Raw genomic sequence first — 27,882 nt, 5'->3', positions numbered from 1 at the left:
TCAGTGAAACTCAACCCTACAGTGGTGGCGGCAAAAATTAGCAAAGAACTGTCTCTGGACAGGATATCTGGCCCATTTGTGAGGGTGCCCGTCCCCAATTTTGTTTGTTCACCACTAGGAGTAGTTCCCAAAAAAGAGAAGGGCCAGTTTAGACTGATCCACAACCTGTCGGCGCCCAGAGGAGCGTCTTTGAATGATGCGATTGATGAAGGGATTTGTAGTGTAAAATATGCCTCATTTGACCAGGCAGTGGACCTGTTGCGTGCCCTGGGCCCAGGGGCCCTGATGGCAAAGTCAGACATAGAATCTGCTTTCCGCCTCCTCCCAGTCCACCCAGCTGATCATCATCTCCTAGGTTTCACTTTTGAAGACAAGTTTTACATGGATAAATGCATGCCCATGGGCTGTTCCATATCATGTGCATATTTCGAGACGTTTAGCTCCTTTCTAGAATGGGTCATGAGACAGGCGACGGGCCACCAGCAGGTCATGCATTACCTGGATGATTTTCTCTTCTTAGGTGCGGCGGGCTCTCAGGAGTGTGCCTGGGCACTGCAGGAATTTTGCGTGCTCATGCGGGCTTTTGGGGTCCCGCTAGCGCCGGGGAAGACGTTTGGGCCATCCACCTGCTTGGAATTTCTCGGTATCGAAATTGACTCAGTGGAAGGATGCTTCAGGTTGCCCCAGGACAAAGTGTCCAGGTTTAGAGCAGCGCTGCGACAATGCCTATGCAAACACAAGGTTTCCTTGCAACAATTACAGGAGGTGGTGGGGCAATTGAACTTCGCTCTGCGGGTTATCCCTATGGCACGCCCGTTCTCACGCTCCATTGCCCAGGCAATGAAGGGACTACGGGAGAAACATCATCGCACGAGGTTGTCATCTGAGGTTCGCCAGGATATGCTCATATGGATGGCGTTCCTGGATGATTTCAATGGCAGGGTAGTGTGGCCCGGTCCTCCCACCACATCAGCAGAGTTGGGTTTATGGACAGACGCGGCTGGTAGTGTGGGCTTTGGCGCCATCCTGGGGAACAGGTGGGTCGCCCAACGATGGCCGGAAGAATGGAGAGCATGGGGTTTGACCACCAATATTGGCTTCCTCGAACTATTCCCAATCTGGGTGGCATTGAAGGTCTGGCCCGAACACCTATGTAATCAATCAGTGGTGTTCTGGTCAGATAACATGACCGTGGTGGAGTGCATAAACCAACAGGGGGCGCGCTGTCCTTTCATATTGCGACTGATAAAGGAGATTGTGTTGCAATGCTTGAAAATGAATGTGGTCTTCAAAGCCAAACATGTCCCTGGCATTCTCAATAATGCAGCTGACTCCCTCTCTCGCTTTAAAATGCAGGTTTTCAGGGAACATCTTCCTGCAGCAGACCCCTCTCCGGCTCACTTCCCGGCAGTACTTTGGCAGATTGGTGCCCCAGATTACAGGACCTCGTGGTTGCTAGCTTAGCCCCCAGGATCAAGACAGCTTACGAAGGGGCGTTTTTGTCTTACCGTACTTTCTTGGGGCAGGAATGGGAGGTTAGGTGGGCACAGGAGGACAGCTTTGCGGCCTATTTAGAAGGGATGCACAGGGAGGGTCGCTCCGTAGCGGCTGCGAGCAGGCATAGGGCGGCGGTCTCCTTCTTTGCGCAAGCTAAGGGCATGCGAGATCCCACTAACACCTTTATGGTACGCAAGGCCTTGAGGGGTTGGCGCCGTTTACAGGGTCACCCTGCTGATAAAAGAAGGCCCATTGGGCTAGCACGGCTGACATCTCTATTGGTGGCACTGCACAATGTCTGTAGCTCGGAGTGGGAGGTACTTTTGTTCAAAGCTGCATTTTCCCTGGCTTTCTATGGGGCTCTGAGAATTGGTGAGTTGGTAGCAGCGTCCAAACATGATCAGCAGGGCGGCCTACAAGGGGCCTGTGTACAGATCAGGGAGGATACCATGTGGGTGACAATTCAGAAATCCAAAACCGACCAGGAATCACGGGGTCACACCATAGTGCTCCACCGAGCCCGTGCCAATCCTTGCTGCCCAGTTGCTCATGTGGAGATTTTCCATAGACAGCGAGGGGGCACGGCGGGAGGTGCACTGCTGTGTCACGCCGACGGTACGCCCTTGACCAGGTACCAGTTTAGAAGGGTCTTGGAGCTGACGATCAGACAGGCAGGTCTAGACCCCAAGGAATATGGGACTCACTCGTTTAGGATTGGGGCAGCAACTGAGGCAGTGGCAAGGGGCCTCCCGGTAAAAAATGTGAAGGAAATTGGGAGATGGTCCTCTGAATGTTATAAACGATATGTGCGAATTGACAGGTTGTGACAGGATGGTGCTCACACCCGGTTTGTTTCTGTTTTTTTGCAGTTTCTCAAACCTGTGACGCAGGGGAGGAACTCTCCACCGGGCATCAACGATCTACGCCATCATGGAACAAGCATCGGGATCAACACAAGAAAATGGTTTGGATCGTGGGTCACTCGTATGTGAGGCGTGCTCAATGTGTTTTTCTTTCAGGAGACCGTAGAAAAAGGGCAGCGCAAAAGGGGTTTGACATTTCATTCTTCGGGAGAGGGGGTCTATGTCTCACCCAGTTCAGGAACTTCTTCCAGGGACTCTTAGCTCAACAGCCCGCCCCCCCCGTCAGTGGTGATACTTCACCTGGGGGAGAATGATTTGGCCAAATTGGGGAGACGCATCCTTATTGAGGAGATCATCTCCACTGCGGGGTGGGTGGCCAGGACTTGCCCGGGTTGCACGGTAGTATGGTCGCAACTTATCCCTCGGTGGCAGTGGCGAGGGGGGGACTCGGTTAGGGCGTTGAATCACTCGGTAAAGAGGATCAACACACAATTGGACAAACTATTTCGGGCCCCCCGGTTGCAGACAATTCCACATGGGTGTATCTGGGGCGAACAGTATTACCTAGGGGATGGAGTACACTTGACTGAGGCGGGGAATGTTTTGTGGTCTAACAATCTCTGGGCCTGGTTGGAGGGTTTTGCTAAACAAGATTGCTGATTTGGGTCTAGGTAGGGGGAGGCCAGATCGTCGGTTAACAATGCTGGCCTGTGGCGGTAAGGTCATGACCGGTGAGCAGCTATTTTAAGTTCTGAGGGGGCGGGCATCATCCATGGGAGGTTCCCGTCCAGGGGGAGGGGCCATTGGCCACTCCAAGAACTCCAGGGGCAAGGTAACTGGTGCTTCAAAGGGGCGCGGGTTGGAGTAGTCACGCTTTCCTTAGGCTGGTAGCCACCCCGCGCGCGCATACTTATGACGTCACCGGATGGCGCAGAGTAAGGGCCCTCCTTTAGTGGGTAAATGGAGTTCACGGCGTAGACCGGGTAATTACCAGGACCGGCTGCGCATTCGCACATCACTAGGTAAGGCGCAGCTAGTAGGACCTGACACCGGTTAGCGACCTTGCCATATGGCCAGAAATGTAGTATACAAAAATCAAGATGAGGATGTTAGCTTCGGTTAGGAAACAATCTGTATTAGAGTTTCTGTTAAGGTTAGCCTCTCAAACTTGTTGACAATATTGTATCTAATGTCCTGCTGATTTTTGTATAAATTGTTGATCATGCAATTAAAAACCTTTTAATTTCATATCTTAATAAATACGGCCGGGAGGTCCCGCGACCTCCCGCCTTCTAAAGATAACCAGGTATCATGCTCATGTGTCAGGTGTTGGTGGTCAGATGGGTATCCACCCCCACCCAGCCCCTTGGGGATAAAGAAGCGGGGAGCGCCCAGGAGACCCTCTTCTCCCTGGACGCTCCTCCACAGCGTGTTGTGCCCCGCGCTCGGGGCTTCTTGTTTTTTCTAATTTTCTTGTTTTTTATTACAGCTTTTCGATCGACGCTTTACACGGAGGAGCCGATTGGCGGCGTCACATGCGAGAGCTGGTTCCAGGGCCGCCGATTTGTTAATTGTCTGGTTTTATGTTACAGCCTTCGATAGGAGCGGAGCGGCGGCTACATTACACTGAGGAGCGGAACGGCGGCTTTACATGCGGGAGCTGTTTCCAGGGACGCTGAGCAGAGTTGGATTGTAGCGGCGCCACGAGTTAAATCGAGCGGAGCGTCTGCGGCAGAGCGGGTCACAGGTTTCTCGAGGCAGTCTGTGGAGCTGGAGGTATTTGGCGGGGGTGGGCACCGCATCGGGGGTCATCCGGCCAGCACACAGTAAGGAGCCGATTTACGGGCGCTGTGTCTCATTGTCGCATATTTGATCGGGCCACGATAGGAACATATTCCGCCTACACAGGAGGTGTATTTCATGTGTGATAGACATTTGGTCTGCAAAGCGCCGCATGCATTCTTTGTTTTTTCACGCGCTCAGCACCACAACCTTTGTTGGCTAAACGGATCGATTTAAATTAACCTTTACACGGAGGGGAACTGGGTAGGTTGCGAAGCAGGGTCGACCAGGGCAGCACTTGGATGGGAGACCTGGAGAAAGTGTGTTGTTGGAATTTATGACTACAATTTTGGGGTCTTGTAAATTGAATTTTCTCTCCTTTTTGAAACAGAAACCTGGGGTGTTCGTTTAAATTGTTAAACTACATACAGGCAGGAGAGTGTTGTGTTGGGGGGGTCAGGTATTGCAACCCTCTTTAGGCGCTGGTCTCAACAACTGCTTTAGCCTCATACTTCCAGGGACTAAAATTTTTTCTATTACAGGCAATTAAAGAAATCATCGCTGCAGTCAATTGATCAGCTCAATTAGGTGGACGTAGGACGCGGTTGCGGACACAACATCGGCAGCGAGTACGCTGGACGGGTCGGTAAGAGGAGAACGGGGGGCTAGCATTTCATCGCTCCTGGTTGCCGCCGGGTGGGTCTACACTAGGTTTACTCACCCCTGACATAGCCGGATAAGCCGGTGGTGTTGCGGCCGCCGTTGCATGGTGCTTACAGCCCCCCGGACATCCTCCATCTGGTGAAGGTACAAAGCGCAAGTACGCTCAATTGTATCACTAGGAGTGTAGGCAGTTCGTGGTAATTTTGAACATGCCAGGGCCAAGGGGTGGTAAAGGTGGGTCCAGGATGGAAGTTATGATGCAGACAGTCATGCAGGAAATGAGCAACATTAACAAGCGATTGGGGAAAATTGATGAATTAGAGGCCCGCTTTAATGAGAGGTTTGATGAGGCTCCTGGCCCATCGGGTAGGCCTGTTCGCCAGAGGGCGGCCCCCTTGCCAAGGGGAGATTTTGTTACCCCGCCTAAGAGGTCTAGGGCCAAGAAGCCCAGGTACAATGCCACTCCCCCCCCCGGAGCCGTTGGTTCCGGTACCTATTATACCTGTTCCTGCGGCTCCAGCTCCTCTGGCACCTACGCCAAATATTCCTGTTCCTGCAGTGCCAGCCCCTGTCAATCCGCAGGTGCCCCCCCCTGCCGGGCCTGCCCCTTCACCCGCGGTGCCCATTCCACTTACGGGTTTGCCGCCACCGGCAGCGCCCATACTTCCTGCACCTCTGCCACTGGTTATGCCCCCGGTGGCGCCGGCAGTCCCAGCAGGCAATTTAGACTCAATTCCCCCTGAACTGGTATCTCAGATAACGGCATTGATGCCGTGGTTGCAAAAGGGGGGGGTGTTACCGGCTTCATCAGATTATGCCGCAGAAGCGGCAAAATTGGTTGATAAGATTAAAACTGCAGCAGTAACTGACAGTACTGCGGTGCCTTCATCTTCTTCCCTCGCAGGTTCCAGTCCCGCCCAACCGAACGGAGATGGTGGGCAGCCGGCCCAGGTGCCTGGGAATGGTAAGGAGGTGGCGTTGCCTCTCTTGGGAGATGGTTCTATACCCTCCAGGAGTGAGAATTTAGCACAACATGTGTCACAGACTGTGAAGGAGATGATTTGGGCCGATAAATATGTGTACATTTATTCATTACTGCTTGATAATAGGGAAATGGAGCATGCCAAGACGCTAAAGGAGTGGATGCATCCAAGTGAATGGAGGGCACAGTGTTCTAGGTTTAGGGTGGAAGAAACTCTGCTTAACTGGATCAGGGCTTTTGCAGTGTTCACAGCTATCAAGGCTGAACGACCCCCCAATGTGCAGGCGCCATTAGCGTGCTATCAGAGCAGGATTGTGGGGTGGAGTGAACAGTACTCTGGGGATGCGTGGAAAGGGTATGATGTCAATTTCAGGAAAGCCTTGGAATTTAATCCATCACTGACATGGGACAAGGTTGACTCTATGTCATGGCATCAGCAATTCTCTGAGAGCTCGCCCCCCCATCAGTCCACTAGTGCAGTCAAGGTTTTTTCCGCCAGACCTCAACAGCCCTTTCGGCCACCCCAAGCGGGTGAGGTCCCGGGTAGGAATAGGGGCGGCAGGTCAGAGAAAAAAGGGGTGTGCTGGGATTTTAATAGGCGCACCTGCACAAGGGCCCCGGGCACCTGTAGATTCAAACATGCATGCGGGGCCTGTGGTCACCCCTCACACCCAGAAGCATCCTGCAGGTCCAAGCAGGGCAACCATGGTCAGAGGGGAAGAGGAAAGCCAGTGTAGTTTAAACAAGTTGGGTACCCCCACGCCTGTAGATGTTTTGGCAATGATCCCATGGTTAAATAGATATCCGGACCACGCAGCAGCCACATTACTTCAGGAAGGTTTCTCACAAGGCTTTAGGATCCCGGCAGGGGGGTACACAGGTAGCGCCCATTGCAAGAATCAATTGTCAGTGAAACTCAACCCTACAGTGGTGGCGGCAAAAATTAGCAAAGAACTGTCTCTGGACAGGATATCTGGCCCATTTGTGAGGGTGCCCGTCCCCAATTTTGTTTGTTCACCACTAGGAGTAGTTCCCAAAAAAGAGAAGGGCCAGTTTAGACTGATCCACAACCTGTCGGCGCCCAGAGGAGCGTCTTTGAATGATGCGATTGATGAAGGGATTTGTAGTGTAAAATATGCCTCATTTGACCAGGCAGTGGACCTGTTGCGTGCCCTGGGCCCAGGGGCCCTGATGGCAAAGTCAGACATAGAATCTGCTTTCCGCCTCCTCCCAGTCCACCCAGCTGATCATCATCTCCTAGGTTTCACTTTTGAAGACAAGTTTTACATGGATAAATGCATGCCCATGGGCTGTTCCATATCATGTGCATATTTCGAGACGTTTAGCTCCTTTCTAGAATGGGTCATGAGACAGGCGACGGGCCACCAGCAGGTCATGCATTACCTGGATGATTTTCTCTTCTTAGGTGCGGCGGGCTCTCAGGAGTGTGCCTGGGCACTGCAGGAATTTTGCGTGCTCATGCGGGCTTTTGGGGTCCCGCTAGCGCCGGGGAAGACGTTTGGGCCATCCACCTGCTTGGAATTTCTCGGTATCGAAATTGACTCAGTGGAAGGATGCTTCAGGTTGCCCCAGGACAAAGTGTCCAGGTTTAGAGCAGCGCTGCGACAATGCCTATGCAAACACAAGGTTTCCTTGCAACAATTACAGGAGGTGGTGGGGCAATTGAACTTCGCTCTGCGGGTTATCCCTATGGCACGCCCGTTCTCACGCTCCATTGCCCAGGCAATGAAGGGACTACGGGAGAAACATCATCGCACGAGGTTGTCATCTGAGGTTCGCCAGGATATGCTCATATGGATGGCGTTCCTGGATGATTTCAATGGCAGGGTAGTGTGGCCCGGTCCTCCCACCACATCAGCAGAGTTGGGTTTATGGACAGACGCGGCTGGTAGTGTGGGCTTTGGCGCCATCCTGGGGAACAGGTGGGTCGCCCAACGATGGCCGGAAGAATGGAGAGCATGGGGTTTGACCACCAATATTGGCTTCCTCGAACTATTCCCAATCTGGGTGGCATTGAAGGTCTGGCCCGAACACCTATGTAATCAATCAGTGGTGTTCTGGTCAGATAACATGACCGTGGTGGAGTGCATAAACCAACAGGGGGCGCGCTGTCCTTTCATATTGCGACTGATAAAGGAGATTGTGTTGCAATGCTTGAAAATGAATGTGGTCTTCAAAGCCAAACATGTCCCTGGCATTCTCAATAATGCAGCTGACTCCCTCTCTCGCTTTAAAATGCAGGTTTTCAGGGAACATCTTCCTGCAGCAGACCCCTCTCCGGCTCACTTCCCGGCAGTACTTTGGCAGATTGGTGCCCCAGATTACAGGACCTCGTGGTTGCTAGCTTAGCCCCCAGGATCAAGACAGCTTACGAAGGGGCGTTTTTGTCTTACCGTACTTTCTTGGGGCAGGAATGGGAGGTTAGGTGGGCACAGGAGGACAGCTTTGCGGCCTATTTAGAAGGGATGCACAGGGAGGGTCGCTCCGTAGTGGCTGCGAGCAGGCATAGGGCGGCGGTCTCCTTCTTTGCGCAAGCTAAGGGCATGCGAGATCCCACTAACACCTTTATGGTACGCAAGGCCTTGAGGGGTTGGCGCCGTTTACAGGGTCACCCTGCTGATAAAAGAAGGCCCATTGGGCTAGCACGGCTGACATCTCTATTGGTGGCACTGCACAATGTCTGTAGCTCGGAGTGGGAGGTACTTTTGTTCAAAGCTGCATTTTCCCTGGCTTTCTATGGGGCTCTGAGAATTGGTGAGTTGGTAGCAGCGTCCAAACATGATCAGCAGGGCGGCCTACAAGGGGCCTGTGTACAGATCAGGGAGGATACCATGTGGGTGACAATTCAGAAATCCAAAACCGACCAGGAATCACGGGGTCACACCATAGTGCTCCACCGAGCCCGTGCCAATCCTTGCTGCCCAGTTGCTCATGTGGAGATTTTCCATAGACAGCGAGGGGGCACGGCGGGAGGTGCACTGCTGTGTCACGCCGACGGTACGCCCTTGACCAGGTACCAGTTTAGAAGGGTCTTGGAGCTGACGATCAGACAGGCAGGTCTAGACCCCAAGGAATATGGCACTCACTCGTTTAGGATTGGGGCAGCAACTGAGGCAGTGGCAAGGGGCCTCCCGGTAAAAAATGTGAAGGAAATTGGGAGATGGTCCTCTGAATGTTATAAACGATATGTGCGAATTGACAGGTTGTGACAGGATGGTGCTCACACCCGGTTTGTTTCTGGTTTTTTGCAGTTTCTCAAACCTGTGACGCAGGGGAGGAACTCTCCACCGGGCATCAACGATCTACGCCATCATGGAACAAGCATCGGGATCAACACAAGAAAATGGTTTGGATCGTGGGTCACTCGTATGTGAGGCGTGCTCAATGTGTTTTTCTTTCAGGAGACCGTAGAAAAAGGGCAGCGCAAAAGGGGTTTGACATTTCATTCTTCGGGAGAGGGGGTCTATGTCTCACCCAGTTCAGGAACTTCTTCCAGGGACTCTTAGCTCAACAGCCCGCCCCCCCGTCAGTGGTGATACTTCACCTGGGGGAGAATGATTTGGCCAAATTGGGGAGACGCATCCTTATTGAGGAGATCATCTCCACTGCGGGGTGGGTGGCCAGGACTTGCCCGGGTTGCACGGTAGTATGGTCGCAACTTATCCCTCGGTGGCAGTGGCGAGGGGGGGACTCGGTTAGGGCGTTGAATCACTCGGTAAAGAGGATCAACACACAATTGGACAAACTATTTCGGGCCCCCCGGTTGCAGACAATTCCATATGGGTGTATCTGGGGCGAACAGTATTACCTAGGGGATGGAGTACACTTGACTGAGGCGGGGAATGTTTTGTGGTCTAACAATCTCTGGGCCTGGTTGGAGGGTTTTGCTAAACAAGATTGCTGATTTGGGTCTAGGTAGGGGGAGGCCAGATCGTCGGTTAACAATGCTGGCCTGTGGCGGTAAGGTCATGACCGGTGAGCAGCTATTTTAAGGTCTGAGGGGGCGGGCATCATCCATGGGAGGTTCCTGTCCAGGGGGAGGGGCCATTGGCCACTCCAAGAACTCCAGGGGCAAGGTAACTGGTGCTTCAAAGGGGCGCGGGTTGGAGTAGTCACGCTTTCCTTAGGCTGGTAGCCACCCCGCGCGCGCATACTTATGACGTCACCGGATGGCGCAGAGTAAGGGCCCTCCTTTAGTGGGTAAATGGAGTTCACAGCGTAGACCGGGTAATTACCAGGACCGGCTGCGCATGCGCACATCACTAGGTAAGGCGCAGCTAGTAGGACCTGACAACGGTTAGCGACCTTGCCATATGGCCAGAAATGTAGTATACAAAAATCAAGATGAGGATGTTAGCTTCGGTTAGGAAACAATCTGTATTAGAGTTTCTGTTAAGGTTAGCCTCTCAAACTTGTTGACAATATTGTATCTAATGTCCTGCTGATTTTTGTATAAATTGTTGATCATGCAATTAAAAACCTTTTAATTTCATATCTTAATAAATACGGCCGGGAGGTCCCGCGACCTCCCGCCTTCCAAAGATAACCAGGTATCATGCTCATGTGTCAGGTGTTGGTGGTCAGATGGGGGGGGGGCGGCAGCCAGTCGCTGACCATGTGAAAGGGGGGGCGCTTGGCCCCCCCGCCCGCATGGCGGCGCGGCGATCGCCCCCTCCCTTAGTGCCCCTCGGTGGTGGGGCGTGCCCTCCTGGGCGCGCCCCACCACCGATTGGCTGGTGCCCTCCCTGACCCGGATACCATGGTAGGATGTCCGGGTCAGGGGCGGGCGTGCCGGGAGGGGCTGGGTGGGGGCGTAGCCACCCCCACCCAGCCCCTTGGGGATAAAGAAGCGGGGAGCGCCCAGGAGACCCTCTTCTCCCTGGACGCTCCTCCACAGCGTGTTGTGCCCCGCGCTCGGGGCTTCTTGTTTTTTCCCACCCACCATCCCTGAAACTAAATGATTGATGTTGTCTTAGTCTAGTTTAAGCGTAATCTGTAGGTGCTTGTTGAGATCCTTGATATGCATAAGTGATCTGTGTTTGGTTTGTATATTATGCTGATGATGCTTTCTTTAGGAATTTTTTCCCCTTTTAGTGAACTGTGATGAAACATGTTATGATTTGCAATTGTGCTTAGGACTTTTTTCCCTTTGTAGCTTTAAATTGATGTTTTGATGTGTTAGCTAGAGTAGTTGTCATTAGAATTTTTCTCCTAGGTCGTCGTATTTATTAGGTTTGGGGCATGCGGTAAGGTCATGACCGGTGAGCAGCTATTTTAAGGTCTGAGGGGGTGGGCATCATCCATGGGAGGTTCCCGTCCAGGGGGAGGGGCCATTGGCCACTCCACGAACTCCAGGGGCAAGGTAACTGGTGCTTCAAAGGGGCGCGGGTTGGAGTAGTCACGCTTTCCTTAGGCTGGTAGCCACCCCGCGCGCGCATACTTATGACGTCACCGGATGGCGCAGAGTAAGGGCCCTCCTTTAGTGGGTAAATGGAGTTCACGGCGTAGACCGGGTAATTACCAGGACCGGCTGCGCATGCGCACATCACTAGGTAAGGCGCAGCTAGTAGGACCTGACACCGGTTAGCGACCTTGCCATATGGCCAGAAATGTAGTATACAAAAATCAAGATGAGGATGTTAGCTTCGGTTAGGAAACAATCTGTATTAGAGTTTCTGTTAAGGTTAGCCTCTCAAACTTGTTGACAATATTGTATCTAATGTCCTGCTGATTTTTGTATAAATTGTTGATCATGCAATTAAAAACCTTTTAATTTCATATCTTAATAAATACGGCCGGGAGGTCCCGCGACCTCCCGCCTTCCAAAGATAACCAGGTATCATGCTCATGTGTCAGGTGTTGGTGGTCAGATGGGGGGGGGGGCGGCAGCCAGTCGCTGACCATGTGCACTGTCTCGAAGAGACGTGTTGTGTTCAATTTGTGGGCTTAACATTTGCTCGGGCCATCGTCACGCTCACAACCTTTGTCCCCATTTGTCCATGACATGCATGTGTCATGCCTCTTCTTGTGTTTAGCTCTTTCCCAGGACATGGACCTCGGGGACTACTTTAATCCTGACTGCCTGCCAATTTCCAGCACTTTGTTTTTCTCACGCGACATTAGGATTTTATCGTGCTGAAAACTGGCAGGCAATCCGGACTAAAATGCTCAGAAAAATTCCCATCGGTCAGAAAAGCACATGGAACTGGGAGTTTGAGGCCTGAACTCTGGTGGCAACAGCTGGGAAATCAAGCAGTCACGAGTTTGTTTTAATCATATTATATGGTTTCTGAACACGGATGCAGTAACATAATATATATTTTCTGAGCTTGTAGTTTACACCTGCCAGGCACTGCCATTCAATCTAAAAATGAACAGCCACATCTATCACACTATGCTTGTAGAGAGTGCCCCGACTCATTTCACCCGCCAGTTGCTCGTATTTTTGAATTTACGCCCAGCTGATGCAGGGTTTTTCTGCACCTGAATTTCTCATTCAGCCTGAAGTCCATTTGCGGGCAGCCCTAACTGCTTTCTTTGGAAATTCGCTGTGTATTCTGTGCGATTGGTGCAGGGAGCTAAAATGAGGGAAGGAGACACAAAATCCATCGTTCTATATGCCATTTCATATATATTTGCTATATATTTATTTCCTGCCTTAGTTAATTAAAGCCATAGATGAAGAATAACACATTACAAAAAGACAGCAGTATGTATAACGTGCATTGTGCTGAGGAATTCGAGCACGAGACAGGCAGGCTCTAGTATTATATTTATTATCCGCCGGGGGTATGGCATAAACGGGGTGCCTTGTGGGAGGGGCAGGGGGAGGGCTGCTGTGACGCAGGCCCCAGCTGGACCTACACGGGCGAAGACACCCTAAATGTTACGGTCGCATGATGACCTCAGGTAGTCGATATAGAATTTAGAAGCAATTAGTGTACTGTACAAAAGTTCATTCTTGACTGTTTTTTTTGCAGATTTATATAGCTTGCAATTGACCTGAAGGTATTGGAGTCTTTAGAAGAGCACTAGTTACATTATTACTCAAGGACACATTCATTTTCAGGTGTCACTTACAGTAAGCATGCGCTGTTTGCGAACGTTCCTGTTAAAACAAATAAATATATGCTTAGCATAAAACGAGCTTAGAGCCGCCCATTGGTTACCTCTACTTACTATTGGTTGGCTCCCATGTTACTCGTGTTTCTTTACTTACCAATGGTCAGCACCTCCTCCTCGCCTCTTCTTTCCCCTGGGGCTTCTCTCCTTGTCCATGCCGTTGAGCACAGACCAAGTACAGCTTCCTGTGGGCAGTATCCTTCCACTGGCTGCATAGTCCTGCAGGTACACTTGTAATACTTTTGGACATCCACTCTTATTGAGAGCATGTCCAAAAGTTACTCACCTTCATCCCACCTGTGTTTCGCCACCTTCCATTGTTTTTTACACACCCCCTGCCCTCTTCCCATGCTCATGTGTGTTGTCTCCACCCAAACCCTATATAAATGTACATTTACATTTACATGTTGCACAGTAGTGGAAGCTGTTGTGGAATACGGCTTAAAATAAAAATACAAAAAATTGCTAGGAGCGACCAGCGTGGGCCGGTTATAGGCCTTTTTTCCCTGGAAGCCATGTTGCACAGCAGCTTGCACTGTCGAAAGATGAGGGCATGAGAGATCTAATCCTGTTGGGATCTTGGGATTTGGGATGGTGTCTGTGGTCTTGTGGCCAGTTTTAATGCCTAGAAAAAGGGTTCTTGAGAATTATAGCTAGGTGTTTGAATGGCCAGAGAGAGAGAGAGTGATATATATATATATATATATATATATATATATATATATATATCTGAGGTGCCCAGCCATGTGAGGGACACCTGCGGGAATGCCGTGGATACAAACAAGCAGCAGGCGAGGGAGACGAGCACAGCGATCAAGTCTGAAAAAATTAAAGGAAGTGACTGTAGAGGTGGAAAAGCAAGATTGGCAAAAGGAAATGGTTATATTTACAACATATCAATTTTGGGAGAGTATTGAATTTGATGAACTGAATGTATTGTGGGACATTGATGCCATTTATGTTTGCTGCAAACACTTTCTACATTGGAAAAGCCGCCCTTAGATATGTGTCAGCCCCACCAATGGAAAACACGCTGGGACATTTAAAGACCGCAAGCTGTGCTTAACTCCAGAATGAATATTTTGCACTGAAGAAGGCCTATGCCGAAATGCATTTGCATCAATAAATGATACTAATACTCCAGAGAGTGCTCCGAAAATTTGTGTAGTTGTTGTGGAACAGAGGCGGAACCATACACTCTCTACGGAGGCACCTGTGGCGTGTTCGAGTGCCCGGGTGATGTGAGAGAGTTTTATATATATATACGTATACACCCCGCTGTGTCCTCTATCTTCTTTCTACGGAGGAGGTTTCTGTGCATGTTTAACGTGTTGGCCAGTAACACGTTCAGAGGACCCGCTCCTGAAAGTGTCCTGCGAACTATTGGCATCGCTGTTTTGTTTTTCCGAGGGATCGGATTGCGCAGGACCGCCCCAGGATCAGATCTGACTAAGGGCCCGATGTAGGTAGGGCTTTACCGATCGGTATCGGCCGAAAATACCGATTTTTGGCCCTTACCGATCGGTAAACAGCCATCGAGATGTAGGGGACCAAAAACAGAACGAATCGGATAGAAAACCGATTCGGAATGTGTACCGAATGTGAAAGAATCCGATACGTACATACCGAAAATCGGATATGTAACGAATCGGAAAAACACCGATTCGGTTACAAAGACCGAATCGGTCCATGTACCGAATCGTTAGTGACACCGAATCGGAAAATCACCGATTCGGTCCCACTACCGATTCGTTAGCGACACCGAATCGGAAAATCACCGAATCGGTCCCACTACCGATTCGTTAGCGACACCGAATCGGAAAATCACCGAATCGGTCCCACTACCGATTCGTTAGCGACACCGATTCGGAAAATCACCGATTCGGTCCCACTACCGAATCGGAAAAAATACCGATTCGGACATGATCCGATTCGGAAAACATGCCGATTCGTATAAATCTCCGATCGGGAAATTCCCCGATTCCGACAGTTGGGGAGATGTAGGGAGGCACAGAAACACCGAAATCGGCTCAAAATCGGTAGAATTCACTCGGTATTTACCATGGATTGCAATCAGGTGGTAACCAACTCCAACCCATATAAACAGTCCCAAAATGCATTGCAACTTGCAGGATGGCAGCTTTCTATGTCATTGCGAGGCGGCTACGGCTACAGCAGGAAGGACTGAGGGAATGGCTAAGAAATGAACAGGTCTACAGACAGAGGATAACCCTGTTCATGCTCACTGAGGCTGAGATCCTACAGAGATACAGGCTGGACTCTGACACCATACTTGAGCTCATCAGGGACCTTAAGCCATACTTGGACCACCACACCCCAAGGGCACACGCCATCCCTGCGCACGTCCAGGTGCTATGCAGCCTACACCTGGTAGCGTCTGGCAGCTATCAAAGTGGAGCAGCAGCAGCAGGAGGGGTGAGCCAGAGCAGCCTGTCAAGGTTCTTCCACATATTCCTTGACGCCATGATAGACAGGATGGACCAATACATCTCATTCCCTGCAACCCACGCAGAACTGCTACAAACCAAAGCGGACTTCTACCAGATGGCACACTTTCCCCAAGTCATCGGTTGCATAGATGGCACGCATATTCCGATTTGCCCACCAGCGGACACCGAATACATATACCGCAATCGGAAATCGACACACACCATCAACGTGCAGGTGATCTGCAATGCCAAGTGCACCATCACAGACCTGGTAGCAAAATTTCCAGGGAGTACCCATGACTCCTATATATTCCAACAGAGCGGCATATATGCACGGCTGATGGCTGGCGATTTTGGAGAAGGATACCTCCTAGGTGAGCCACATCATCAGACCCCCATAACACATAGTAGGTAGGTGTAATACATGTATGCATGTGTCTAATGTGACCCCTTTCTCTTCCAGGCGACAGTGCATATGCCCTCCGCTCATTCATACTCACCCCCTACCTCAACCCCTCCACACCCAGCCAAAGGAGGTATAACCGTGCCCACATACGCACCAGGAATGTTGTTGAACGGACCTTTGGCATCTGGAAAAGTAGATTCAGATGCCTGCACAAGAGTGGAGGTGCAAGGCAGTATACCCCCATCACCTGCTGCAAGATCATAGCTGTATGTGCAATGTTACACAACCTTGCGGTCAAGAAGGGCACTGAGGTGGAGTTGTCTGACTACGAGGACTATGACGACGACGAAGCTGTGCCACTGACACAGCCAGCTGGGGCGTGTACGCCATGTGATGGCAGATACAGACGTGAGGAGATCACTGAGAACTATTTCTGACTGAGTACAGATGCAAAGACAGCTAAATGTTGGTTGGAAAATAAACTTTTTAATAGTGATGCACCACAGTTACATCACTGAAGTGCATAAAAAAATGGAGTCTGTCAAAACAAATAAAGTCCAGGCTTCTGGTATGATCACCCCCCCTTGCCAGCCTATTTTTTGGCCCGCTTTCCAGACCCACTGGGGTGTCCCTCGGCCCCCTCCGAATGGCCAGCAGCATCAGCGGAGCGCCTGGTGCTCCTCCTTGGCTCTGATGCAGCGCTGGCCGGGCTGCTGCGGCTGCTGCTGTCACCAGCATCACCCAGGTCCAGGGCAGGATTGGAGGCGGCGTTCGATATTAACATGGCCTCCATGGCCGTGGTGATCTTGGCCATCCCCCTGGTCAGCTCTGCAGTATGCTGACTCTGCACCGACTCCTGATTTGCGCTACGCTGGCACAGCTGTGCAGTCGCCGCTGCAAGGCGGGCCATGGCCCGGTTGAGCACCCGGGCATCCCTCCTGCGCGCAACCTCATGCTCCTCCTGCCTGGCAGAGGAGTGGGTGATGGCAGTGGTCAGCCTGCCCAACCCTGCTGCCACCTCCTTGTTGCTGTCCACAACAGCCTGGAACCCCTTCACCAACTCCCCCATCTGCAGGTTGTGCTGCAGGAGCTGGCGTTGGCAGGCCATGGTGGATCTGGCCTGTTGGCGCTGGATTTTCACCATCTGGCCCTCCAGGCCCAGGAACACACTGCCCTCCCGTGCTGGTGCAGCAGTGGTGGTGGTGGTGGTGGTGGTGGTGGCACGGCGTCTGGCACTGCTGCCTCCGGCCTGCTGAGTGGGCTGGGGTGCCACTGGTGGTGGTGTGGTGCTGGCCGGTCCCGGAGCCCCTGCTCCCAGGACAGGTAGGACGGGTGGCAAGGCCACGGTTGTGGCAGGAGATGTTGTCGGCGGAATGGTCTGCCGTGTTGGGGAGTTGGATGGGGAAAATTCCAAGGGGGGTGAGCTGGGCAGTACTGGGGAGTGCACTGCCTGGAAATCAATCACCAGGACTCCCTCCATTCCAAGCCCTGGGGTGTCTCCTTCCTCATCCTCTTCCTCCTCCTCCTGGCCAGGCTGGCTGGTGCTCGGCCCTGCCACTGCAGTATGTGAAGTCGTAGCTCCCTCTGCTGCCACAGTGGTGCCGCCTGATGGTGCCCCTAGGTACAAAGAAGCATTTGTAAACTGAGTGCCGATGTATTACAGTCAGTACAATTATGGCATTCCACATGTCCTTGCATCTCCTTACACCGTGTCACACTGTTTCCTGTCTTGTGATTCTGCACTGACATATTTGGCTAACTCCTGCTGACTACATGTACCATGATGCTTGTCTCTTGTATGTTGGTGACAGTACAGTGCTGGTGTTTGCCTATGCATTGTGTATAATGGGGAGGTGTCTGGTAGGGTGTGTCATGATGCGCATGCTTCTTACCTGTAGCTGTGGCCATCGCTGTGCTGTCCAGGGTCCCGATCCCTACAATGCTCTCCCTCTCGATGGTGCTGGAGACAATTTCCTCCAGCTCGGTGAGGGGTGGCGCCGGGTTCTTGCCTCCTCCGGTGAGTCCTGCCTGCCTTTGGAGGTCGGCCAGCTTCCTCTTGGTGAGGCTGCGGAGGTCATAGAACCTTTTCTTGAGTTCCTCAATGGACCTGGGGGTGACTCCAGCAGCATTTACCTTCTGGGCGATCTCTGCCCACAATCGCCTCTTGGTGCTGTCTGGCACGTTGAGGGACAGCTTGCCAAAGAGCTGGCGGTGCACCCTCACCACCTCCTCAACCAGCACCTGTAGTTCTGTGGTGGTGAATTTGGGCTTCCTCTTTTGGGAGGACTTCTGGCTTCCTGCCTGATCTGCCATAATCTCTTGCTCCTGCTCCTGCTCAGTCTGCAACCTCCTTCTCCCACTGCTGCTAACTGTGTGTTGGGCTCAGGCAGGCTTTCCAGAAACTTCTAGAAACTTCTTAATTGGCTGCACCTGCCAGGGTTGCCACTCCCTGTTTGGGTGGGGGAGGGGGAGCCACCTCATTGGCTGAATCGCCTATTGCCGAGTCTGGTTTTACCGATTCGGTAAAATCCGAATCGGTAAAATCCGATTCGGTAAAATCCGATTCGGTAAAATCCGAATCGGTATTATCCGAATCGGTAAAAGCCGAATCGGGTCATGCAATGCATTCCTATGGGCTTTTTCGCCATGGGTCTATGATTGCCGAATCGGTTTTTACCGATTCGGCATTTACCGAATCGGTATTCGCCGAATCGGAAATATCCGATTCGGTGGTAGCCGATTCGGTATTTTCCGATTCGTTGTTGGCCGATTCGGTACTTTCCGATTCGGACCGAGCTGAATCGGAACGTACCGAATCTCATTACCGATGCCGACCGAATCGGTCTTCAGTCGGTATTTATTTCCTACATCTCGTTTTCCGATTTCAGAATACCGATTCGGCCCGCCTCGGTATTTTGAAATCGGAAAATCCCGTTTACCTACATCGGGCCCTAAGTGGCCGCTGTCAGGAACAGCCCGTGACTGCACAAGGGAAACGGGATCACTGTACCCCAGTTTCACGGCCCGTAGTGAGCTCTTTGATGTTGAGGCTGGAGTGTTTGGGGTCCCGAGGGGGTGCTGGACGTTCATTACAGATTCTCTCCGTGCCATCAAAGGCCCCCCTCCTTTACCAAGTATTTCAGCAGCTACTCCAGAACTACTGCAAGGCTCCGCTCACCTGAATAGTGCATCATGGGAGCTGTGGTTCACCGACGTCGAACTGCAGCTGCAACTAATCAGCAGGAGTCAGCTGACCTCCCCACATTGGGAGGACTACAGGATATCTAGGAGGGGAAGAGGAGTTTTCCTGTGCAGCAAAGGGTGTCTGAAGAAGGCGCGAGCCGAAATGCATTATGCCTGAATGCTAGCAGTCATTAAAGCACTTCCCTAACGGTCCCCGCTGTGTCCTCTATCTTCTTTCTACGGAGGAGGTTTCTGTATACGTATATATATATATATATATATATATATATATATATATATATATATATATATATATATATATATATAATATATTTTTATTTATAATAACTACCCACTGGCGGCCACCAGTAGGTAGGTATAGTTAGGACCTAGTTTCCATAGGAAAAGCATTTTTTTTGATTTGCCAATATCTTTGGCGCTGTTTGACGAATCTTTGCGAAATTTTAAAAACTAATGGGGTACTCCGGTCAGCTCCTGTCTTAGAAGTTTCAGGGGAATGCGTCAATTGGTGGCCGAGAAAAATTGGGGGTCCCAAAATACGTTTTCTCCATGTTAATTTCCATAGGAAATGTTTGTCGCAGCTACAGCCCTAACTGCTGAACGTAATTACACCAAATTTACCAGAAAGGTCACTCTTGGTCCAGAGTGCACTCTTTTTTGTGGTGTAAAATGGTGTAAATCCATTCAGTAGTTCCTGAGAAATTCATATAGTTAGAAATATTAATATCTGGTGATCGCAGTGGATCCGCAAACCTTCCCGATCTCGAGCTTGACTGTGATTGGCTGCGAATAGTTCCAACCAGGAAGTGTTGGCAGCCATCTTGTGACTCGGTTGAACCGAGGCACAAGAAAAAAGGTGAAAAACAAGAAAAGGGGGCAGGGTAAAACCACTCTCACCCCTAGGCCTGTTCAGGGGGTCCTACAGGGACACGGAGTGCCAAAGAAGCAGTAAAAAAAAATTTCAGCTGGAGTCAGGTAGGGTCTGCTGTTCCCACTGAAAACAAAAAAAATGTAGTGTTGCATTTGTGAACGTTTTCCAGAAGCCCCTGGGTGGGCCTGGTTTCAGGGGCAATGTTTAATCATAATGCGGGGACCCTCGGGGCTCTGCTAATGATATGCAGGGAGCCACGTGGGACCCCAAGCGCCGGGGACCTCCACCTCCCTGGGAATTGTTTAAAAAAATGAAGTGTGTGGGTGCTCGAGCCACCCACACTGCCCCGGGCACTACCACCTCCCCAGGGCATACACCAATTAAGAGCGGGGGTCTGTTGCTGCCCCCCGGCCCGAGGACCACTACCACAACTCACATGATGGGAGGGGGGCTACTATTATGATGGGATGGGGGCTACTCAAATGATGGGAGGGGGCCCTCTATGGACCTGGGCACACCCATCCCCAGGGCGGGCTCCAGCAATGTCCTGAGCTCCCACCCCTGGGACATTGCAGTTTGCTATGGCATGGTGGGAGCACTGCTCCCACCATCCCATAGCAAACACTGCTTTGCTTCCTGGAAGCAAGAGCAGGAAAACTGCTCTCGCTTCCATGAAGCGAAGCAGCATTGCTTTTGGGCAAAGGGAGCAGCATGTTAGCAGCTCCCTTTGTCCAAAAGCAATGCGGCTCCCGCAGGAGGTGGGTAGCCGGCAGGGACCGCCGAGGCATTGTGGCTCCCCCCGCGGTCTCCAACATCATGGCCATGCCAGGAGGATGGGGTCCCCGGGGCCGAAAATGTCCCAGGTAGGGGGGCTTCGCAGCCCTCCTATAATTATTTATTTTCAAAAAATGATTGGGTAAAGCCCTGGAGGTTGGGGTCCCCAGGGCCAAATATAGCCTGGTAAGGGTGGCCAAGCAGCCCCTCTTCCTTTTTAAAATATATATTTTTAGAATGACTGGGCCGCGGGGGATGGGGTCCCCAGGGCCTATATTGGGCAATGGAACTGGGGCGGCATTTTTTGTATTTTTTCTCTCTTGATATGAGTGGTAACCCTATTGCGGCTCTGAGCATGGCCCCCCGTGTAACGTCGCAGTGGATTCGCGGATCCATATTCAATAAAAAATGTAATCGTATATAATTCAGAAGGTAGTGTCGCATTTGTGAACTTTTTTTTTAGAGCGAGTGAGATTGACATTAATAATTACATTAAATTTGATCGAGCTAGAAATAATATAAAAAATGTAAACTAAAAGTTACATTTGAAAAGTGTATTGTGTTGTAGTACATTGAATTTGTGCTTTTGTTTTCCAAATTTGCGACTGGTTCGCAAATCCGGGATTTTTTAAAATAGAGTATGTATGTTAAAAAATAATTAAGATTCACTGTTGGGTTATAGTGTGGCTCTAAAAAGAGCCGTTGTTTTCATTATTACTTTGTTGGAGCTACATATAAGTGCGGATGCACAGCTTAAGGCAGAGGTCTTCAAACTTTTTTACTCTGAGCCCCCCTAAGCAAAATGTTTTGAGGTCGAGCCCCCCTCCAAAACTTTATGGCAAGCATTGGGGAGTGGGAGGGACATGGCTGCGTGCAGGGAGCGAGGCTATGAGAGGATATCAGGAATACTTTTTCTATAGCTTATGAACTGCACTAAATAAGAGACTTATAAAACAGCAAATGCATCAAACAAAAGCTGATTGCATCCCAAACAAACTGCTCCCCATAATTGGGAGGTTGTGAAACCCTCACACTCGTTGACACCCATGCAACTACACCTGCTGCACTAATGATAACTGCAGTCCATCTCCTCTGCATCTTTTACCTTTACCCCACCATGACGGATCATCACCTCGGTCCTAATGCTTGAAAAGAAAATAAGCTCAGAGGCCGCTTTTTAGGTCTCGCCTTTACCATTCCGCAGGAATGGGAAATGGGGAGAATTCAAGTCGGCTATTTTCTCTTCAAACCAAAGGGCTTTCAGCCGCGGTTTTCTTGCAGTTCACGTGAATCACGTGATCAAACATGCACGAGCATTCACGTCCAGGGCTTCTCCTCCCCTAGCAGCACTCCTCCCACACCAGCAACTCCCCCCTCCCACACCAGCACCTCCCATCTCTCTCCCCGCAAACACAGCCTTGCCCTAGCAGCACTCCTCCCACACCGGCAACTCCCCCCTCCCACAACAGCACCTCCCCTCTCTCTCCCCGCCAACACAGCCTTGCCCTAGCAGCACTCCTCCCACACCAGCAACTCCCCCCTCCCACACCAGCACCTCCCCTCTCTCTCCGCGCCAACACAGCCTTGCCCTAGCAGCACTCCTCCCACACCAGCAACTCCCCCCTCAAACACCAGCACCTCCCCTCTCTCTCCCCGCCAACACTGCCTTGCCGTATCAGCACTCCTCCCACACCAGCAACTCCCCCCTCCCACACCAGCACCTCCCCTCTTTCTCCCCGCCAACATAGCCTTGCCGTATCAGCACTCCTGCCACACCAGCACCTCCCAGTAAAAATAATGGCGGCCGCGCATCTTGTTTGTTTGTTTACATCTCTGCCATACCCCACTCCTTGCCTTTCCACGTCCCAACCCCCCTGCTTTCTGTCTCATTCATTCATCTACACGTTTCTGCCTTTCCTATTCAGACGTGCACTTTTTTTTGCCTTTTAAGTATAACACCCTGTCTTTCAATTGCTGAAACAATTACAGCAAATCATCTCGCAGTTCCATTCAGCACGCAAGGCAACATGCACAAACAGTCCACCAAAATTAGCTTTCTGTTCGTGGCTCTTGCTTATTCTATCCCAATCAGGCCCGTCCACACGCACGACAGTCACAAACAGCACTCAGACTCCATCTCTTTTCCATTCATCCACAGAAAAACACTCACACGTTCACAACTTTTAGACGTGCATCTTGCAAGCATACCCAGCCTGTCTTACCTTATCCCCCCCTGTCTTAACTTCAGTCTCATTCACAACACACATTCGTCACATAAATGCACACACTCGAAAACCAACACTGCTGCTCACTCACTTTCTACAGGCAGATCACACCACTTCGACACATCTTGAAAATTGTTTATAGTGGGAATTAACAGAAAATATTACAGGGGATTGTAGACACATTTGTCCAAAGACTCCATAGCCTATCCTTCCTACTACGCTCTTCCATCCTTTCTTTTTACATAGAACTCACAACACTTTCAAACTTTTAAGTGACGCATTTTCCGACAATAAAAAAATATTTCTAACATGCGTCTTCAATACTATATACTAACTACAGCTGTATGTGTTCTTAAATAGCACACCCTTCGTCACTACCTTTTATCCACACAGTATATTGATCCAATTCTGCAGCTCCCTCCTAATGCACGCACAGATCACAACACGCCGACACATATATAAAAGTCTGTAGCATCGACATTTACACGTGCATCTTGTTACCAAAATCCCCCTGCTACTGTCTCTTCCTAACCCCACCTCTACCTCCAGCACGTTTCTGACACATCTTTGTCTTTCTTTTAACAGTAAATAATGGCGGACGCGCATTTCTTTTGAATATATATCTTGTGGTGACTTGGGCTGTCACCTACAACGCCCTACAGGGTCCTTCTGAGTAAACACCAAGCACAGCTCACCATGCCTCTCCCCTCTCCCTTGCACACACTCTTTCAGAGACACGCTTTCCGTTCGTGCAGCAGGTGCAGTGACACCGGCCTCAGCAATCCATACTATCAAATAATTTCCCACTATTTCAATGGCTGGGACACATACACGAAAAAAACATCTCTGTTCGTGTCTCTTTGTTATCCTATCCCAATCACGCCCGCCAACACGCACAAACAGACCACAGACTTTCTCTTTTCCATTCACGCACAGAAACACGTACACGTTGACCACATTTACACGTGCATCTTGCAAACAAACACCCCCTTCCTTGTGTCTCATTCATTCATCTACACGTTTCTGCCTTTCCTATTCAGACGTGCACTTTTTTTTTCCTTTTAAGCATAACACCCTGTCTTTCAATTGCTGAAACAATTACACCAAAACATCTCTCTGTTCCATTCACCACGCAAGGCAACATGCACAAACAGTCCACCAAAATCAGCTTTCTGGTCGTGGCTCTTGCTTATTCTATCCCAATCAGGCCCGTCCACACGCACGACAGTAACACACAGCCCTCACACTCTATCTCTTTTCCATTCATCCACGGAAACATGCACACGTTGACAACATTTACACGTGCATCTTGCAAGCATACCCACCCTGCCTTAGCTTATCCCCCCCTGTCTTAACTTCAGTCTTATTCATTCAGCTGCACCTTTCGGCCTTTTACTCGCGCAAATACGCACTAAAAGAACAAACACTCTAGACTCTTTCACTTTCATGCACGACAACTTTTTTTTTCTTCTTTCTTTTCCCCTCTGTAAGGTGGGGAGGGGGCCAGAGTCAAACGTCTGGGGCCTAACCACCCCAGGAGACTGAATTGCTTTCATCACAGTCGTAAAGATTGTAATCTGTTGTCGGCCATCCGCGGGGAAATGCAAATGTTAAGTAAAGAGACCGAAAGGCGCCTTTTTTTTCCGGCAAACCATAAAGCAAGGGAAGCAACTTTAGAAACAATGTGTCAAGCGGCACGTTCTTTTACACATTCGATTACATGCACGTACAATGGTCTTATTGTTGTTCATTTATAGTTACGTTTCATAGTGCAAAGTTACACACAAAACATGCATAGCAACATCCCTAAGGGCCTGCTTAGGCCATTCACCCACAACAAAACGACGATCATGAGACGACATTTTACGTGTGCGGACAAAGTAAAACATTCAGTATGAGCCTACAAAAATTTTGTAGGATTACAAAAAACACTTCTGTTTTTTGTGGTGACTTGTGCTGTCACCGACAACGCACTAAGCACAGCTCACCATGTGTCTCCACTCTCCCTTGCACACACTCTTTCAGAGACACGCTTTCCGTTCGTGCAGCAGGTGCATTGGAACCGGCCTCAGAAATCCATAAAATCAAATAATTTGCCTGTCTTTCAATTGCTGGAACACATACACGAAAAACGTCTCTGTTCGTCTCTCTTTGTTATCCTATCCCAATCACGCCCGCAAACATGCACAACAACCAGCTATCAGACTTTCTCTCTTTTCCATTGACGCACGGAAATACGTACACGTTGACCACATTTAAACGTGCATCTTGCAAGTAAACCCCCCCTGCCTTCTGTCTCATTCATTCATCTACACGTTTCTGCCTTTCCTATTTAGGCGTGCAGTTATTTTGGTCCTTTTAAGCATAACACCCTGTCTTTCAATTGCTGAAACAATTACACCAAATCATCTCTTACTTCCATTCAGCACGCAAGGCAACATGCACAAACAGTCCACCAAAATCAGCTTTCTGGTCGTGGCTCTTGCTTATTCTATCCCAATCAGGCCCGTCCACACGCACGACAGTAACACACAGCCCTCAGACTCTATCTCTTTGCCATTCATCCACGGAAACACGCACACGTTCACAACATTTACACGTGCATCTTGCAAGCATACCCACCCTTCCTTACCTTATCCCACCCTGTCTTAACTTCAGTCTCATTCACAACACACATTCGTCACATAAATGCACACACTCGAAAACCAACACTGCTGCTCACTCAGTTTGTACAGGCAGATCACACCACTTCGCCACATCTTGAAAATTATTTAGAGTGAAAATTAACAGAAAATATTACACGGGATTTTAGACACATTTGTCCCATGACTCCATAGGCCATCCTTCCTACTACGCTCTTCCATCCTTTCTTTTTACATAGAACTCACAACACTTTCAAACATTTAAGTGACGCATTTGACGACAAAGAAATTATTTATAACATGCATCTTCAATACTATATACTAACTACAGCTGTACGTGTTCTTAAATAGCACACCCTTCGTCACTACCTTTTATCCACACAGTATATTGAGCCAATTCTGCTGCTCCCTCCTAATGCACGCACAGATCACAACACTGCGACACATATATAAAAGTCTGTGTCATCGGAATTGACAATGTTTGACAAACAATACACAACTTGGCCACACATCACACTAAATGTACACTACTTATCAACACACATTAGTGACATGCATGTACACAATCGTGATCCTATTCGGCTACTCACTCATTAGGCACAGGGAGCTCATACCACTTTGCCACATCTCTTGAAGGATTTGGCCTGCAAATACGAAACGAAAGTGCCTATGCTTTGTACATACAATAAGGCCATGCCTGCACACACTAGCTTTCGGACTCCGCAGCTCACTCCTTTTGCAAACACACAGGGCACACTAATTCTAAACATATCAGTAACGCATTTCCATCAAAAGAAAACTGTAAGCAAGTGCGTTACTCAGTGCAAGCACCTCTCAGTCACTGCTCACAGCACTTACTCACGCTGCACACAGGCCTCACTCAAACTGCACACAGCCCTCACTAACACTTTACACAGACTTCAAACACACTGCATACAGTACGCTATCAGTGCGTACTGCACACACTTACTGCACACAGACAGAACTTACAGTGCACCCAGCACTCACTCAGTGCACACAACTGTAAATCAACCTGCACACAAGCGTCACTCACACTCCAGACAGGCCTCACTAACAATGCACACATCCTTCAAACACACTGCATACAGTACGCTATCAGTGCGTACTGCAAACACTATCTGCACACAGACATAACGTACAGTGCACACAACCATCACTCAGTCCACACAGACCTCACTGTCAGTGCACACAGGCCTCAGTCTGCTACTTTTTTCAACTCTAAATCCACCTGCACACAGGCGTCACTCACACTGCACACAGGCCTCACTAACAATGCACACATCCTTCAAACACACTGCATACAGTACGCTATCCGTTCGTACTGCAGACACTATCTGCACACAGACATAACTCACAGTGCACACAACCATCATTCAGTCCACACAGCCCTCACTGTCAGTGCACACAGGCCTCAGTCTGCAACTTTTTGTGCAGTTACTAACAATCTACACAGAACACCAGCCCTCAGTATATGCTTAGCACATGCAGACACACAAACACTATAAATCCTTTTGTATCACACACAACTGATGGATAGATTAGACAGTTACAATATCTTTGACATCTTAGTGTTGCAAGGGCTCTTTTACTTCACTAGCATTTATTGTGAAATAATGAGCTCGAATTTTTAACGTCACATTTAGGACTCTAACGGCGCGATATTTTTACATTAGCTTTATCCCCACGTACCTTTTACACCCTTCATTGCTTTATACATTGTTTTTTAAAAAAAAGATATGGATAAATATAAGCTTTAGTCGGATTTACGTTATTTCTGAAGGCTTCTTCCTTGCTGCGTGCGGGAAGACACGTACATTAACAAGTGTTGCGTCAAGGAGACACGAAAGTCGCTAGTGGCGCCACAATCGAACCTACATCTACATACACATTCAAATTTTCACACTTGGGACTTACACACATTATCTCTGGAGACATCTCCTGGGGCCAAGGGAAGGGGATGTACCTTTCATCCTTTGTCCACTTCCAAACACCTTACCGGCAAACTTCTCCACTTCTGCCTATTTAAGATCACGAAAGGCTCATTGTGAGCCATAGCCTTTTTCGTGTCCAGAAAGACAACAGTGACCGACGGAACGACGCTGTATTTGCTACGAAGACTACAGATTCAAAGACACTACGCGACAACTTTGGAATGTAAGTGCATTTGTAGTTTTTTTCGTACTACACTTGACTTTTCTTTACATCTTTCACTTACTTGTTCGTCTCTACATTTCGTTATCTCTTTCTCCTCTCATCTTCAAGCTTGCTACCTCTACACATTCTCCCCTGTATCTCTCCACTTTCTAAACATATATTTTTTCATCGTTCACTCTTTTCGTTCCCTTTAACAGCACACTCT

General features: G+C 49.7%; 1 protein-coding gene across 1 annotated transcript in view; it reads left to right on the top strand.

Annotated features, from left to right (window-relative positions):
* The first annotated feature begins 5,050 nt into the window (after positions 1–5,050).
* Positions 5,051–27,882, top strand: part of LOC147748206 (uncharacterized) — a 42,127-nt gene continuing 19,295 nt past the window's right edge. The window contains exons 1-3 of the mRNA XM_086927493.1: positions 5,051–5,171; positions 5,710–5,769; positions 6,944–7,868. Coding sequence (XP_086783619.1) covers positions 5,051–5,171; positions 5,710–5,769; positions 6,944–7,868 — 1,106 coding nt within the window. The remainder of the gene's footprint in view (positions 5,172–5,709; positions 5,770–6,943; positions 7,869–27,882) is intronic.

Source organism: Lissotriton vulgaris, chromosome 1_1 (genome assembly GCF_964263255.1).
Source record: "Lissotriton vulgaris chromosome 1_1, aLisVul1.2, whole genome shotgun sequence".
Lineage (NCBI taxonomy): Eukaryota > Metazoa > Chordata > Amphibia > Caudata > Salamandridae > Lissotriton > Lissotriton vulgaris.
The sequence above is the reverse complement of the archived record's forward strand: the minus strand, read 5'-3'. Positions and strand labels throughout refer to the sequence as shown.